At 37.9% G+C, this 18504-nt stretch overlaps 1 protein-coding gene across 1 annotated transcript in view; it reads right to left on the reverse strand.

Annotated features, from left to right (window-relative positions):
- SLCO5A1 (solute carrier organic anion transporter family member 5A1) overlaps window positions 1-18504 on the reverse strand; it is a 65645-nt gene that overhangs the window by 31522 nt on the left and 15619 nt on the right. The window contains exon 2 of the mRNA XM_053959393.1: window positions 2189-2321. Within this exon, the coding sequence (XP_053815368.1) occupies window positions 2189-2321 (133 nt within the window). The remainder of the gene's footprint in view (window positions 1-2188; window positions 2322-18504) is intronic.

An 18504-nucleotide genomic window follows, 5' to 3' on the forward strand; every position in this document is an offset into this window, starting at 1 on the left:
GGAAAAAATAGGCTATACTGCTTTTATTTTAGCCATATATCATAGCTGCTGTACTCACTATTTTGTCTGCAAGCAATGCCTCCTCTAACAATGGAAATTGTTAAATTGGGTCACACAATAAATTACATTAGGAACATTACAGCTATAATAAAAAAAAGATAGGAATCAAAGACACTAATTCACTTCAAAGGAAACAAGACTCAGAAATCTCGTATATGACTTCCCATTAAATTATCTCAATTGAACCATACTTTTAAAGTGTGTCAGCTAAAGTAAGTGTTGGGCTACTTTTACATTTCAAATTGTTAGATTGCATAAATAAAAATAAACTTGACTACGCAGCACTTCCCTGCAAGGACAAAATGTCACAATCCCAGAAAATACATTTCAGTGGAATGAAAGTCTACACTTCCAGAATTCTCTGCAACCAGGCAATTAGTGAGTAGCAAGGAACAAAGGTTTAACCCTCACACCACAGGAGTCCTGCTTTTTTTAAATGGGTAGACATAGCTTCAGAAAGAGAAAAGAGAATGAGACACAAATGCTATGAACGGCAATAAACTTTTATGAGAGGCCACCACAGATTGTGCAACAACAAATAATCAGAGACTTGATAGCAATTGATACTCCTCAGAAATTTAAGAGAGAAAGAACTGACATGGTCAAAAATGAAAGAAATAAAAAGACCCGGAATACCCTTCAAGGAAAGCCAGACCCTATAGATTAAAGCAACAAGATAAAAAAAGAAAACTTTTGAATGACTTTTACTGACTTTCTGGGCTATTTTACTTTTGCTGAAGCTGCTTGAGCTAAAACTCAGTTATATCAGTGGCTGTATTACAGATGAAGTCAAAAGTTTATCCTACATTCATACAGCCCCCATATTCATACAGCCTCACTGATTTCAATTAATAAATATATTTATGGGTCTGTTTGCAGTTTCTGTCAAAAAGTACTGATCAGATGTTGATTACCAGTTCTGACATGTCATTAAAAACACATGAAGTGTAATAATTTTAGAAAGAATGTATAATGTTTTGCTTTGATTCCAAATCTTTTATACTAGAATAGTCTGAATTCTGACATTGCTGCAGATCTTTCAGTGAGATAAGTCCGTAGATAAATCAGAGCACAGGGTTTTTAACCCCAAGGCCACACTCAGCACTCAGCTTTGCCTTTCTCTTGCTTAAAATTCAACAAAACAGTGCAGCAATGCTCTTGGACTCAGCAAGACCAATAAAGCAGGACTAAATCTTTAAAGGTTTAAGAAGACTCCAAAGACAGAATTTTTCATATCAAACTGTCAGGGAAGATCACTGTAGAATAAACAGAAACAGATACAGACTGACTGCAATGGCACAGTGACAAACACTAACCCAGGGCATGAGAACTGACACTGCACCTCACACCTACAAAGCAAAGGTCTCTTCCTGGGATAACGAACTTCAGTTTTTTTCTGGGATTGCATGAAAACTTCAAGGCAGATTTATGATTTATGTGAGAAAAGGCAGTTAAAGCCTCCTCAAGACCTGATTCCTCAGAGACACATTTCCAAGGAGGCCACATCTCAAAGGCTGCCTGAAGACATCAGCTAACTATTACAGCTGCTACATTTCAATGCTGCTGAAAGCCTACTCCTTACTAGAGAATAATGTGATGGTTTACAGCATCTGCTGCCTAAACACAAGCACCCTGAGAAACAAAGACTGGAAAGGGCATGTTCTGACCCCATCCTATCTCCTTCACCAGGAATCAGATCAGCAAAGTCTAGTGTTTCTCATCTGGGCAGCAGAGTTCAGTGTTTCATGCTGCCTCCTCTGGAAAACCAAAGAGATTAATCCAAGTTCCAGTAGGAAGGGGTCGGTTCTGAGCAGCAGAGATCCTCCATGGCCTCCTGCAAGACCAATATCCTGCCCTGACATCCAATGTGCCAGTCAGTGCCCACTGTGGTCAGGGACAGTCCTGAACAGCCAAACATAGGGGATTTTCCATGCACTGTTCCTGTACATTCCTGTGGCAAACTCTTCCTCTCTGTCAGAGGCTAGTGTGTAGTAATCAACAGAAACATCATCTTCCTCGGCCTCCTTCTGCAACCTTAAACAAGTCCTCAAGGGATAAAATCTTCCAACCTGACTTAATTTCCTACAGGCAACTGAGAGAATAGTTTTGAAAAATGCTTGATCCTTACCAGTTTCCAATGAATCGGGGATCGCTCTGGTCAATATACACAGTTGTCCTAGGATCAACATAGAAACCTATAAGAAGTCCTCCTAATAAATATCCAGCTGCAGGTCCAAGTGCTCCCATTACGTACATGATGGCTGAGGAAATAAAAGGTCAGAGACACAGATCAATAAAATTAATGTTTCATTATTTATTTACATGTGAAATCACAAAATAAATGACCTTTCTTTAAACAAGAAGTTCTGCACCCTAAAACTTGAAGGAACCTTTTCTGCAACCAAGGCAGCAACTTCTGCCGAAGTCACATATTAGTAAGAAGATTACTGCTTTCTGTACATTTTCAGTCAAATTATGCAAGTATACACTATTTAGGTATTCTGGATGGAAAGCATACGTGACTTGCACAAAATTTTTCCTGTTTGGTAATATTTTCTTTAAATCAAATCAAAATTATTTAACATATAAATTTTTAAAAGAGTCTAATTAATGGTAGGGAAATAGAAAAGCAAAGAATAAAACTTGTAATCAAGTGATGTACATTCTAGAGAATGTACATTCTAAATTAGAATGTACAACATTCTAATTTAGTTACCATCAGTCTAATACTGTGTATAAAAGAATGGTCTATTTTAAGAAATCAAATATTCCTATTTCAGAGATTGACAAACCTGGGTTCACAAAAGGAAAGTGCTATTTAACTAACTTGTTATCTTTCTATGGTAAGGTCATAGTGGATGAAGGGAAGTTGGTGGACATGGCTTTGCTGGATTTGAGTAATTCTTTTGATACTGTCCCTCACAGCATCCTTCAGGACAACTTGTCCAGCTGTGGGATGAGTGGCTGCAGGCTGTGCTCGGTGAAGAACTGGCTGAAGGGCAGAGCTCAAAGGGGGCCACTGGTCACCAGTGGTGTTGCCCAGGGGTCAATTCTAGGGCCAGCTCTGGTCAATACATTTACCAACAACCTGCAGGCAGGAGTTGAATCCACCACTAGCACATTTGCTGATGATCCCAAACTGGGAGGTGCTGCTAACTCTTTAGAGAGACAAGAGGCTCTGCAGAGGGATCTACACAGACTGGATCACTGGACAGTGATTGATGGCACGAAGTTTAACAAATCAAAATACCAGATTCTGCAGCTGGGACAGACTAACATAAAGCAGAAGTATAAACTCAGAGAGGAGTGGCTGGAAAGCCTCTCTGCAGAAATGGATCTGGGGCTGCTGGTTGGCAGCAGGCACAGCAAGAATCAGCAGCGTGTCCTGGAAGCCAACAGGACAAACCCCATCCTGGGGTGCATCAAATACAGAATCACCAGCTGCTCAAGAAAGGTGATTATCCCACTGTGTAGAGCACTGGTGCAGCCTCACCTGGAGCACTTGGGCAGTGCTGGGCACCACAAGTTAAGAAGGACATGAGGGTCCTTGAATGGATCCATAAAAGGGCAACAAAGCTGATGAGAGGGCTGGAAGGAATGACCTGTGAGGGGCAGCCAAGGAATTGAGGCTTCTCTAGTTTGGAGAAAAGGAGGCCTAGGGGCAACCTCATTGCTCTACAGCTTCCTGAGGAGGGGATCGTTACTTGCTGGATCTTTTCGCTCTGGTATCCAGTGACAGGACACATGGCAGTGGTTCAAAGCTTCACCAGAGGAGGTTTACATTAGATCTTAGGAAACATTTCCTTATGGAGAGGGAGGTCAAACACCCATTAAGGTTTCCTAGGGAGGTGCCAGACTTATCAGTGTGTCTAAGAGGCATTTGGACAATGCCCTTAGTAACAGGGTTGTTTCTGATCAGCCCTGAAGCAGTCAGGCATTTGGATGAAATTATCATTGCAGCTCCCTTCCAACTGAAATGTTCTGCTCTATTCCACTCCATTCCATTCCCCTACATTATCTCTTTCCTTCCTTAATACACCCTGCAGTACCCATTCCTTTTTAAGATGCTTCTGCCCTGCTTCCCATATGGTCTGGCTGTCAGTATAAAAGACAAGGGGGTGGAAGGGTTGGTCTCTGCTGTCTGCCCACATATCTTGTACCATCAAAACCCAGGCTCCAGCACAGCAACACCTGCTCAGCTGCTGCAGATCCTCTAGCAGCACATGAAAGAACTGATTATCTAATTCTCTGTAATTCTCTCTCTAGGTCCAGATGGTTGCTGGACCAGTCCCTGTCTACAACAGGAATATGCAGACTCCATTCTTTTTGGTCCCATCCTCAATCAGACATGCTGAATCCTAGACTGCAGCAGCTGAAGAAGCATAACTGAGTTGTTACAGCTTGAGTCTCCATGTTACCTGTTGCAGTAAATTGTATCTCACAGATAAAATAAGCAAAAAAGGGATCACTAAATCTGCCTGATTAAACCAAAATGACTTGCACATTTTCATCTTATGCTTTGAAGTAAGAGAATGAAGAAAAACAGCATTCTCACAAGTAAAAATAGAACCTTATTGCAGCGAACAAAAACATCACAGAAGCCACCACAAAAGGTAAAACTGTCTACACTAAAACATACTGCCAGACCACAAATTGATTAGTTTTATCACTTTTAAGTCTTTTTTTTTTTTGTAAACACATTTTGGTTTTTATGAAACTGCAATTTTGAATAAATAGATTTTGCTGAAGTCCTTTTCATATAATGGTTTTCAGAACTCTGTTCACTATTTAAATTTATTCCAGCCATGTTCCCTACTGATTGATTGTAAACAATTCTCTCTATGCCTAAAATGCTCCATCAGGCATTGAAACTCTGCTCCTTAGCAGCAAGTGGCTAGACAAATCCCACAGTAACTGTTATTTGCAAAAATTCACATCATGAGGAGGAAAAAAAAAAAAAAAAAAAAAACAACAAACAAAAACCTATCTCCACATTCCCACAACCAATAGTATATTTTGTTCTACAAATGTTTGCTTGGAAAATTGTTTCAGACAACTACAGCAAACTCAGATCTCTAAAATCTTTAGAGAGGAAACACAAAGGGAGTAGAAGACTGACCTAACCCATTCACTTCAGTATTCAGAAAAAATACTTATACTGCATTAATTCAGCTTTAGTCCCAGCACTGAAAGCAGCAAAATGCAGCAACTGCTTATGTTTCAAATCACTACCCAAACAGTGTATTTTGTACACCTGGAAACTTCAGAAGATTTTCCTTGTAAGCACAAACATTGCACAATAAAGATAAAAGTAACATTGTACACTGTTCTGCTTTAGAGGAAGAAATCCTGTTGACAATTTCAGGAGTATTTTAAAATTACTATATGCTGTTCAGGCTTCAAAATGTATTTGTTTTTAATATAACTTACAAGCAAAATGTCACTTTCTGAGTCTTTCAGAAAACACAGAGTCTCCATGCTCCAGGTCAATGGCAGCAGGTAAGTTCATAAAATTGCCATTTTAAGATACATTGCAGCATCTTTTTCAACATCTAATAATGGTCACTATCAGAAATTGGACACCAAGTGCAAGAAAGAAATTTAGACTTATAAATGGGACTAAACAGAGCATGGCAAGCATAACATTTCAGCATTTCAAAATCAGGTACTTGAAAGAATATGCCCCAAATTTTCAAACCTTGCTGTGGAAGTGAAGGGCAAACCAGCTCCATAAGTTACCCTGGCAGGCTACTCAAGGGTCCTGGACCCTTAAAATTCTGGTCACAGCCCTCACAGCTATATTCAGGAATAAAGAAGTTTTTGATTCCCAGGTAGGCCACCAGAATTACTAGATGATATAGAAAGGAAACTAAACTGGAAACAGATTCAATAAGGGTGTCATCAAAATTTTACCTGCTTCACAAATAAAAAAATCCTATGGAGAAGAGTTTCAGAACATTTTCCTCTCAGAACACTAGAAGGTCTCCAGCTTTTGGATGAAAAAGGCTCAAAAACATGTAGATGATGTATAAGCACCTTCCTTTCAGCCTTCTGCCAAGGATTTCAACTAACTCTTTTTGGTCCTCCCTCTTTAGGCCATGATCAGGGATCTTGATCTAGGGAGTTGCACAGATGTGACAGCCAAGACCTTTCAAATGGAAGTAACATTTTTATCACGGGACATGCTGGAATACTGTGATGTTGAGGCAGAGCACACAGTATCCAGATAATTTTTTTAATTGCACCTAAGGAAATCCAGCATCTGTCTTATAAACTCATAGCCATAAGCTTGCCTGGTGCTTAAATTTGCAAGCTGCCTTACTATTTCTCACAAAAAGCTATGCTGTAAAATAGCAGTAGTATGTCCTTTCCCATGATAAAACAGAGGTGATGTACATTTTACGAGTTAAAAGCTCTATTCCAAACCATAAATCATCCTCAACAGACAAAAGAAGGAAACTATTGTTAATATAGACATATCGGCTGCAACATCAATCTGAATCTCTTCTGGAATGCACTGGAATGCAGGATTGCACCCCTCTGAGCTCCTGCATTAGCCACACATGTTCAATGCTGACAAGTCATATTACAATTCTGTGGGAACATTGGTCTCTCTAGGAAAGCACATCTGCAGGTCACTCACTCCTACTGACTTCACAGAACCACAGAATATTCTGAGCTGGAGGCCACCCACGTTCCCAAGGGAATGACCTGCACAGGGATCAAACCCACAACCTTGGCATTAACAGTACCATGCTCTAACCAACTGAGCTGATCTCAGAGTGACTTAGAACCATCTGAGAACTACTCATGACATTCAACACAACCAGCTTAGACTGGACCTGGCAAAAGCTTTCCCCAGAAGTCTGTTGTAGCTTACTGCTGCTGTTGCTATCATATAGGATCCTAAGTCTTCATAGGAAAGCACAAGTTGGTTTACTAAAATTACATGGCCTTTAAACACCACTATTTCAAAGACCAAAGACCTTCTGGATTCTTTAAAGTCCCCCTCTTCTCCAAAGATCTTAGTGTTGTGGTTAAGAGTTTCCATTACCAAGCATATCTCTTCCTCTCGGTGTGTTTTCTCTTCAGCGATGAGGGATAGCCTTTCCCAGCCCTCCCAAGCCTGGTCTTTCAGATCATAGCTCTATCTCTGACACAGACTGTAGATAAGTAAAAATATCCTGATTCAGAGAGAGTTAGTTAAGTGTCCATTTTCACCCAAGATATCTAGCCATGGCAATTTTAACTCCTTGAAGCTTTGTACTGGAGGAGCTTCACTGCCTCACTGAGTATATCCTCAGCATGGCATATCTCGGGCTCTACACCATACTAGCAAGGTGGTCTAGTTTCAAAACTGCAGCTGACTGTGGCTAGCCAGGCTGAGCCATAAACTGCCATCACAGCTACGATGCTGGATGAGAGAGAAAAGGGGAGTCAGAGAATGAGTAACCTACTTACAAAAGGAATTTACCTATCCATCTGAAGTAAGATTAAAAAGTGTCATTCTTCACCACAGAAAAGTTATGAATGCTACCATTCTGACAGCGTTTGACAAAACTGTAATATTGTCTATTGCTTTCTTCATAGAGATTCTTCTTCAACAGGAGAAGCTTTACATACAGCCTATTGCAGCAGTCTTTGTGACTACAGTAAGATGAGCTGAATCCTCTACAGGTCTGAAAAAACTTTGTTGCCAAAGAATTTTTTTAAAAATCTACCTACACTACCAAATTTAATGAGACAGAGGTTATTTTGTGTTGTGAATGTCCTTTTCCTCTTTTAATCACACCAAAAGACATCTTCAGTAGGCTCTGTATAAGGGAGTATATAACATATGCCTCTGTGGCACTCTCAAATGCTTATGTGACCCCCTGACTGTGCCTCTTTATATGAGTCATGCTAGCATCAATTAAAGTCTCAAGTCACATTTTGTGCCCAGATGAACAGAAACAACACATTAGTGAGCTACAACAGGTTAGCTTCTGGGTTCTAAAAACACATTTGGCTTAAAAAAGTAAAAACAAAGGCATATATTGCTCAGTCCCTGTCATCTCCTCTGTGCGCACACACATGTCACCACACAGAGTTTACCACTGGAGGAGGAGGAACATTTCTGAAAGACCCCATTGTCCAAATCTTGGCAGCACATCACCATAGTACAACTATTCATTTCATACATGTGTAAGACAAGCAGAATTTGACCTTTATTCTTTTTTCAAAGGAAGTTTAGAATTTGCAAAATCCTGCAAAAGCTACAGGGTGCATTCTGAAGATATATTTTATATATGCATACAAGTATGTGTATGAATGTTTGCTACTGTCAGAATAGTAGAGCAATTTTAATATATTTTGTAGGATACTTTTTAGGGATATAGAATCATAATGCTTTTATATCTGTAGATTTCAAGTTTTTACTCCAAAATCTTAACTGTCAAAATACCATGAGGGTATTGACTGGAAGACAGAAATACAAAAGATAACGTCAATCCCCTAGAGTTGTGAAGTAGACTAGTAAGTCCAGAAGTGTAATTTACTTAATTGACGCAATAATTCAGTGTCCTACTGGCTGAACAATACTCTTGTGAAAGAACAGCACAAAGAAGAATAAAAACAACACCAAATGAAAACATTCATGTGAATTTGCAAGGAAAGCCATGTGTTTACAGCTTACTTGTTTACAATCTGAGGACAGAGCTTTAACCAAAATGCACCATGAACTTTATATAATCTTGAATATTTATGTGCCAAGAAATTTAAAGGGCTATAGGTTAAAAAAAAATAGTCGCAGGGTTACCACCTGGAATTTTGCAAGCAAGAGAAGCACCACCATGCTATAGTACCATAGCATCCTCTCCAGTGCTACCAGCAGACATTTCCTTGGACAGATGTGCTGTGCTGTCACTGGAGAATGAGCAGCACTGTTATTTCTCTAGGGTATAGGGCAGATTTTGATTTCTACACAGAGCAAAGCTGATAGACAGAGGTTTCAAAGGGGAACAGGTCCCAGCTCTCCACTGTTCCTCTCATGTCACAGCATCGTGATGGGACAGCAAGGAGCAAGCATAAAGGAGCTTTCAAAGAAACATTGCTCCCGTTCATAAAGGCGTATTTACCTCATTCTGTCTAATCTCACCACACAGAAGCTACCCCAAAAAACATAAGGTTTAACCACTCCTTTAAGCCTGAGGACACAAAACTGAGTTGTAAGCAGAAGCCAGGCAGACTTCTCAAAAGCTTTTAAGTCAGGAAATTGGTTCACTTCCTTCTTTTCATCACAAGCACACAATCAAACATATCTATACATGCTTTAGGATTTTTTCTTTAATGTGGTTATTTGCTCAGGAAAAAACAATGCTTTGAGCACTACTGCAGTTCAGATAATAATGTCCAGTTCACATCTTTAAATCACTTCCTTTCAAAATGTATTAGTGTTACATGACTTTAATAGTCTCTCAGATCCAGTGTTCCACTCAAAACAATAAACAGAGCAACAAAACTACTTCACTAGCCTCTCCTGATCTTTGTATAGAATATATTTGTCACTATTTTAACAAGCAGATTCCACAGACCTGGAAGACAAATTTATAGAGAAACATAATTAAAGCATAATTTTACATGCCTGCCAAGGAAAATAAAATTAATGGTCCAGCTTATCACTCCATTAAAAAATGCTGGAAGTTAAATTAAATAAAATATGTTTTAAATAAAATATGATGATGATGGTATTCCAAAAGCACATACAACTAACTTCAAGCATATGGATAGTCCCATGTGAATTGTTTGCATGACCAAAGATATACACATCTATACTTGCATGATCAGAACCTAAACTGAAAACAAAGATGTTCTGATATTCTTCCCATGAAGTCAAAGGCATTGGTAACCTAAATAGGTGTTTGGGATTTTTTTTTAAATAGAAGCGTCAACAACTGCTTAAGTGCATGAGTAACAGTGATCTTTCTTAAAATTTCCAATTTTTTTTTTCCATATGTAGGAAATTTTGATATGGAAAAGTACTATTATTGAATTTTTGGTCTCAGACAGATACACACACTACTTGTGCTGAACAGAGTCAGAATGTCAGAAGAGATGCAACAGAAGGCACAGCTCTACTCTTGGCTGTAACTGTCTGGAAATCAGCTCTCAAAAACGCTCCACATCTTCAAGAAGTTTATGTTGGTATCTTGAGTTATTAACACAAGGTAACCTATCACAAGAAGTTGACTAGGCATGAATTCCCAAAGTGTGAGTTTTCAAAACAGCATGCTTCTTAAAAATGTTTCCTTTTGTGAATAGTAAGGCAACTAGACAGAGACATTGACCATTTGTGTTAATGCCTACTTCTTGGTCCTTTCCGAATTCTTGGTCTGTCAGCATCCCAAAGTTCTGATTACTCCAAAGAATGAAACAATGAAATGTCATAGAAGTAGTGTCCATTTCCATACAGCAAATTATCTACTGAATATAACTATTGTTAACTAAATCACAAGCAAGCTACTACTCCAAATAATTTTTAGAACCTTTAACTACTAATTGGTTAGGTAATTTCACTGTATTATTTCCCAAATACAGTTAATTCAAACACTGGGAGCTAAATCCACAGTTGTGAATTTAACATTCACATTAAGAGTATTCTTGAAGCCACTGTGACTTCTCTCTTGAAGCAGGCAGATTTGGCACTTCTGCAGTAATACTCAGGGGTGTTCCTACTCAAAGGACACTGAAGCTGTTGGCTATCTTTAAGATACTAAAGCAGCCTCTTGACTCATTGGCATTCTTTCCGTAAGGTCATGTCAAACGGGAATATCTGATCTCTGCCTTTTTAATTGCTTGGCTTTGGGGGGTTTTAATGGTTTGACAGTTGAGGTTACATACACACATTTAATTTTCTCTAGGGATTATCCCCAGGCACATGCTTATAGACTCTGTTGATCTCAGCTTCTTAAAACATATTTTCATGTCTTTAGTATTACTTCTAACTGCACTTGAGTGGGCAGGGTTGTTCACTTGCTTGTCATCCCCTTTTCTTCAAATATCAAACTGTGAAAAATATCAAAATACAAAAGCTGAGATTTGGCCTTCAAGTCGACCTCAACAGGCAATTCCCAAAGAAAATGGAAAAAAAGAGATCAGATTTAAAATCACAGCTGGAAAGGTCCATAGCTACAAGACCAGCAGAACCTAGCCCAGAAGAGTATTTCAAAGTTTTTGTATTATGATTTATTTTTACTTTGTTTTACATAATGTTCAGGTAGTCTAAGAGCACAAGCCAACAGGAATATATTACTCAAGTTTTCTCATCTCTCTGAGCTGGGAGAATGCACCCACTCCCAGAGGAAAAGCAGAGAAGAACCCAGTGAAATTTATCAGGCACGGAACCAGATGTTAAGAGTATGTCATCACAAACCACCAGAAGAACCAGTAATAAGTACCAATTCCTTAGCAAAATCTATATACACTAAATACCCAATGTCTATGGATGTGGGCTTTTATTGTGCACAAACCAGCCAATGGCACACAAATACCTGTTTTTCAGAGGCAGATTTGACATGCATTCTTTTATACTTCATCATAATTCAAAGCCAGGTCCTTTGTGCCTAGAAAAGAAAATGTGAGGAAGGAGTGGAAATAGACCAAATATCTACTGAAAGGACAGGTGAGGTGCTGATAGTAAGCACACATGTATTTCCATATATTCATTTTTGCTTTGTCCCGCCAGCAAGACAACGGAACAAAGAAGTAAAGGGGTAAATTACTTCAATCATATTCCCTCAGAATTAATTTCCTTTCAAAAATTGGTTTCTGCCTGGGAGGCATAGGTTAATTATTGAAAATGTTGGTGATCATTTTTCCCTTCACTACCTCTTGCTAACAGACTGTAAAGAAGGGCAAGCCACACAGCATTTCTTCTTATTTTCTTTGTAAATTGAACTTACATTTTCATCTTTCAACCGAAACAACAGTAATTACACTTCATTACTCATATCTGACACAAAATCTGCCTGTAAGCAAAAGCCCATTATTCCAGCAATTTGCAGATGACCCTGTGAGTTTTAACATCTCTTGTATTGCTAAAAAATTATTTTGCTACATTCAGAAAGGCTGAAAGCTGCAACAGCTTCAATAAAAATATATTAAACAACAATTGGCAAAGTGAATTGCAGAGCTGTATAGTCATATTTGAAACAATAGTGAAAATATTATTACAGGTCAAAGAGTCTGAAAAACATTTCCATCCATGTGTAACAGTTATAAATAGAGGAGACCATTTATTTTAGCTAAAGGACAACACCACTATTTTATGAAAACCTCCAAAGCTTCAAAATACGATCTTTATCTTCATAGGAACAACAATGTTTGGACACTTTCATGAAGCTGAAATTATGGTGAAATGTTTGATTCTGGAAATAAAACTTGAGCTTTGGGTTCTGGGTAAGGATCTCTCCTATGTTTTCCACAGAGGGATCGTAAGATAGACACGAGAGCTCATTCAACTCCATGTTCTGCTTGGGGACAAAAGAGTTTCTTGCTGTAGCACCAAACAGAATCTCTTCATCCCAGCTATGGAAAAATGTCATCAAGCAGTGCCCCAGCAAATCCTTCCTTCCCCATGGTAAAGGAGCTAATGGGTGCCCCACCAGGGAGAAACAGATTGTCCTCAACAACCCTAACGCTCCTGACACAGCCCCATGAAATAGGATACAGAAGCAACAAGCTGCTGCTGCAGATCCCTGAAAAGATCCTCCCAAATCTGATAAAGGGACATGAATTGTTAGAGATATTCAAGAAAATCAGAGAAAATGGAGATCACAGAGTCACAGAAAAAAAGAGGTGAATACTGTTTTGTAAGAAACCAAAAGGCAGGAAATTAATTTATATTTTTGTTTTGGTACAGAAAATCACCACAGACACCATTTGTTAGTAACAAACTGATTCTATAAATAAATATAATTCTGTATTTCCTTAGACCATTTTAGTCAAGTCCTGAAAGAAACAAACGTATGCCCCATGAGGAAAGGTAGATACTGACATGCAAAACCAATAATAAAATAAAAATTGTAAAAATATTTTAGTTTGACATTTTAAGTAATGTGTTTTACATGGCTTGCTTTGATTTGGTTTTGTCTCTAAGTCAAGCAAAAAAGATTATTTTTTAAATGTTAATCTGTAGTCCTTCATAAAGATCAAAATAATTCAATGTAAGTTAAATATTTCAACATGACCAAAACCAAATAATTTTCTCTATATAAAAAACCTTAAATCACTATACCTCTATAATAAAGATTTAATTGTATCATAATTTGTCAGAGCAAGACCATCACAATATATTATCAGTGTTATTAAAAGGAATAGTTTAAACACCATGTGTAGCTTTAAAAAATCACTCTAACAAAAGGTTCTCCTATTACAAATGGTAATATCATAGCTACATTTGTCTTTCTTTTTAAGATATAAATTATCATTGTGATTTACAGTTCCATTTGCAGCTCATTCCCAGTTCCAATAAGATATGTTAATAAAATACAGAAGTATTACTAACTTGCAGTGTTGGCATTTCCAAGAGATAACTATTTATATTACAGGGATCTTTCCAAGATTATTTCAAAACACCATATATGGCTGATTTACAAAATCTGAAAATTTTCTAATCAGCTAAACTTACTTTCACTAATTAGGTAATTTAATTATTCAGCTGACATATTTTAGAGAAAAATGCCAATATCCTTTCATTTAGTCTGCAATTAAAAAAAAATATTGTTCATTCTGGCTTTTTCTTTCTTCTGTGAGTAGAATTAGACATGACAGCTTTGTTTTTCAACTACTTAGATTAACAGATTATTAAGCATATTTTTATTCTTCAATAGTAAAAGATGTTTTCACAGACATAAAAAATGTGGTGGCTAGAGGCTACATAGAAATTACTTTCTGCCAACTTTAGACACATTTTAATGGCAGTAATGTTTTAAACAAAATAGTTAACTCTATTATATTCCTAGGGACATGGCAGATTCTCTCTAACTGTGAGTGCTTTGTTTTAAGCTATATGGTTTTATATAAATAGAGCTTTGGATAGGGATAACACTGTAATGAAATCTGATTGAACACAGATGTCAGAGTAAATGAACATAACAGTCCTTTCTGGTCCAATAAAGCATGAAATTATCCCACCAATTCTCTTTTTGTCTCTAACACAGTACATTATGCAGCCCCCATCCTTTGCAAAGAAGGATGCCAAAAGACAAGAAGCCTCTTCACCTTCCCTCCTGGCTATGCTGCCTTGAGACATCTCCAAAGGCCTTACACTGGCAAGGGAAGGGCCAGAGCTGGGTCTGCACTTTGCCATTTCACAGATGTATCAGCTGAGCATTTAGCAGAGACTGTCCCAGCATGGGTGGTGGCATCAGTACTGGCTGCAGCAGCCAAGGAACCTCGACACTGTCCTGAGCCACCCCTGGGCATCCCTCTCTGCCATGGTGACTTTGAGAGCACCAAAGAGCAAGGACATCCCAGAAAAACTGACCTGAAGCTGATACTGAACACACAGACACTGCTCAGGCAGGCTCAGGAAACAACCTATGAAGTACCAATGAAAATCAAATGTATTTACTGATGTTGATTTTTCTCACTCAAGCAACTCAGTGACCTTTCTTTCTAGTATCTTTGTCCATTTGCATCCATTCTCACAGAGAACATGTGTTCAGTTATTTACACTAAGAAGATTTAATTGGAAGATTACACTTATGCACACAATCTGCAAACTATCACAGCTTTCAATCAATTTATCACAAAAAAGCAATTTGTTGAAACTCTTATCTTATGTTTCCAAAGAAAATTCAATTTGAGCCCTATATCCCACTGAAATTCACTGAAAGTTAGGTCCCTTGACTTCCTTAGTCTCCTTGGGAAATTTTAACCTCAGTTATTAAATTATTCTGAGAGAGAGACAGGAGAGATTGACAGGAAGATCCTCAAGGAATGATACTGGAGTTGCTTGGAATAACCATGATTGCAAGTGTTACCAGTGGTCTCTGCTGCTGTCAGAGCTTTTCCAAGTCTAATGAAAATTGATCTGGCATCTTCCCACTCTTTGGGAGTTTTCTACAATGTGTGACAGAAGAGACATGCCTTCACACACTGTTGGATCCTTAACTACAGTTCAGATTCATACTGATGAATTTGCCAACATAACATGTGGAAGCCCACAGCTCATAGACAAAGAATAGAAACATCCATCAGTAAAACCTGAAACACCTAGTACTCTTCCAAAGAGAAAATATAGAGCATGTACTACATTTCTGTACTGCATGTTGTACCTAACTGCAATTGTTATCCACTGCAGTGACCATTTTAAGAAACTATATTGTCATGAGATTAATTTATGCCAGTGCAGATGGAGTTTCAACAGAGCACTCACAAATATTTATTAAACATATTCATTTGAAGGTGCAGCACAAGCCTTCGTTTGTCTCTCATAAAGTGACTGCTTGTCATTGTAGAAGAGACACAATGTGAAAGTTAAAAGAATCAAATGCAACACTAGCAAGAAGGCTCTTAAATTTACAATCACACTTGCTTTCTAACAAACTCTGTAAATAAAAACATGAGCTACAATAAAAAATTGCCTCAAGAACAAACATCTATCACATTGCCTTAAACTAAAACTGTTGTATAAACTATTTATATATGCTAACAGAACATACTTGGATCCATATGATCCATATCCATACACAGATAATTGTATCTGACACATGCCTATCTAATAAATTTTAAAAAAACATCCCAAGATTACAAGTTTACTTCTGCCATCAGTGTTGACACTACATTCAGACCACAAATGGCTCAATCAAAACAAAACAAGTTAAAAAAGGGTCTTAGCAGAACTTTTGACAAACACAGACCTTCATCACCTGTAGCCTCTCATGCAGGTGAAATTCTTCAGCTGCTTTTATGAAGTATATCATGGTAACACTCATACACAGAATACAGGGCTCAAAACACTGAAAACATGGCACAGTAAATTCAGCTTTGAGATCTCTCAGGTAATTTCCTTTTCCACCAAGCTGCATGCCTAAGGTCACCCCATGTTACACCAGAGTAACATGTCCTTACCTAGAGGCCAATTCTAACCCCCAAAACTGTGTAAACCCTTCTCAAACACATCATGGCTGCTCCATTTGTGCTCCCAAACACCATAGCTACTTTGCTCATCACTTTGTGAGTGCTTTGTGGAGATTTTCTGAGCCAGAGACATGCTTACAGAACCAAGGCTCTTGCTGGTTCAAGCACATTTAAATCACCATCTGCTAACTCATAAAATAAACCACTCAGGCAAATGTTTCTTTCAGAACACACAAATGATGGTAACACAGCATTATGCTTTTCAAACACTAAAACTGTTGGGAAAAGATTAGCAACTGAAACATCAAAACATGCAGTGACAACACCAGCAGAGATGCAGCAGCAGAATCAGACACTTGTTCCTAGCTAAAACAGCTGAATAATCAAACTGAAATGCTACTTCTCAGTTTCATACCTGTGAAACTGTGTAGGTATAACAGCATGCATGCATCTCCTTTTCCAGTGGAGGAACAATTCAGAGGTACCACCCCACGCTTTTCTCTTCAGGATATTTAGCACACAGCTGATGGACACTGCCTTTCCTAGCCATTTTTTTGTGAATACGTCCATTCATTTCTGTTGTACCTTTACAAATGTCCATAGAGAAAATATTTTGACACAGTAATTTTGTTTGTTTCCATAAAATCACAGAAAATATGTAATATTTCAATTATAGAACTGACTCAGAAGATGCAATAAAAAAAAACTATTTGCATAGTTTTAAGAGAAAAGTAAAAAGCTTAGTTCACACCATGTTCTCTTTTACAGTGATGTGTGATGTGATACAGGAAAAAAAACCCCACAGAAACCAATGAAATGTCTTCAGATTGTCACAGGAAGAAACAAAATTAGAAAACAGCCTTCTCCTCCTTATTTCCCAGTTTCAGGAATATCCTGAAGGCTCTCAGATGGAAAATAGGAACACTGATTAGTGGAATAGTAATTAGCTATTTAGCACTTTGCTTTTCAGTAAGCTCACCTGAGTCACACGTCTTATGTACTTTTTACTGTTGCTACTTTATTCCACTCAAAAGAAAAGAAAAAATAGGCAGCTTTCATTTCTGTAGAAATCTTCTCCTAGGGAAAAAAAAACATTTGCAACAATTCTAAATGATTTTAGCTATTACTATTGACTGGTTTGTCTAGTGTTCTTTCCAAAGTCTTCCACTGGCATGGCACCACTGCACAGCTTCCCAGAGGTCCTCAGGCCAAGGATGTCATCACTCAGATAATACAACCTCAGGTACCTGTGGCCAGGGAGGAGGTAAAGGAAGGCCAAACAATCAAGTCTTAAAGAATGGAGCTATTCCCCCGCCTGCATTTATAATATATAAAATAAAACCCATCTAAAAGGTAGCCCTGTGACAGTGGAGATATGATTTCTGCAGAGACTCATCAGCTTTATTTCTCAGCAGAAGGAAAAGCCAGGCTTGAAAACAAGCCCTTCCTCAATGGTGGGTTTCAACACTGGTTCCCCTTAGCACTGATATGTGGTGGTATCCTGCCCTGTGCCTTCACAGAGCTTTTTCAGCTAACATTTCTGCATCTCTTCCATTTATTGCCATTTCTAAAAAATAGAATGCATTACTCTGTCTTCCTATTCTATTCATCTCTAAATTAAAATTCTTTGACCTTTCATTATAAGAATAATGTATTTGGAGTCAGAAAAAATACCTTATTGGATTGAAACATCCATCTCCCAATGTGCTACTCAGTGAAACAACAGCACTTAATCTCAAAGGCTATTCTACACTGTTTTTTTTAAGATCAGATTCATCACTGCAGTACCCAAAAGCAGATTACAAACAATTTAGCATGAATATAATTTCTCCTGGTTTTAAGAAAAGAAAATGTAATGTTTGAGGCAAGGAAGAACAAGGTGAGTTTGGCAGCATCCTAGGGAGATCTGTTCAAAATGGAGGGAGAGAAACTTCTGCAAAGGAAAGAAAGGGAGCATGTCTATTATCAGGGGTGACCAATTCCTATTACATTTTCTTAATTTATCACTTTATCATTCATTTTCAATACTTAACACTGTGTAAGACCAAATGGCTTTTATATTTGGCTTCTATTCTACACGAGCACCACATTTATGAATAATGTATTACAATTCATTACAACATAACCCTGAAAATTTGTATTTACAAGTGTGTAAGAAGCTTATCAATGCATAATGTAACTGTTAGCTACAGTGTGGGAGTTTCAAACAGACACAATAATAGAGAGGAAAAAAAACTCTAGAGAAAATATTCCACTGAAAAATGTGCAATGAGGAAGTCATTGTTCCAAATATGAACATTGAAGAAAAAGCCTCTCTTCCAA

The sequence above is a fragment of the Vidua chalybeata genome, chromosome 1 (assembly GCF_026979565.1).
Source record: "Vidua chalybeata isolate OUT-0048 chromosome 1, bVidCha1 merged haplotype, whole genome shotgun sequence".
Taxonomy (NCBI): Eukaryota; Metazoa; Chordata; class Aves; order Passeriformes; family Viduidae; genus Vidua; species Vidua chalybeata.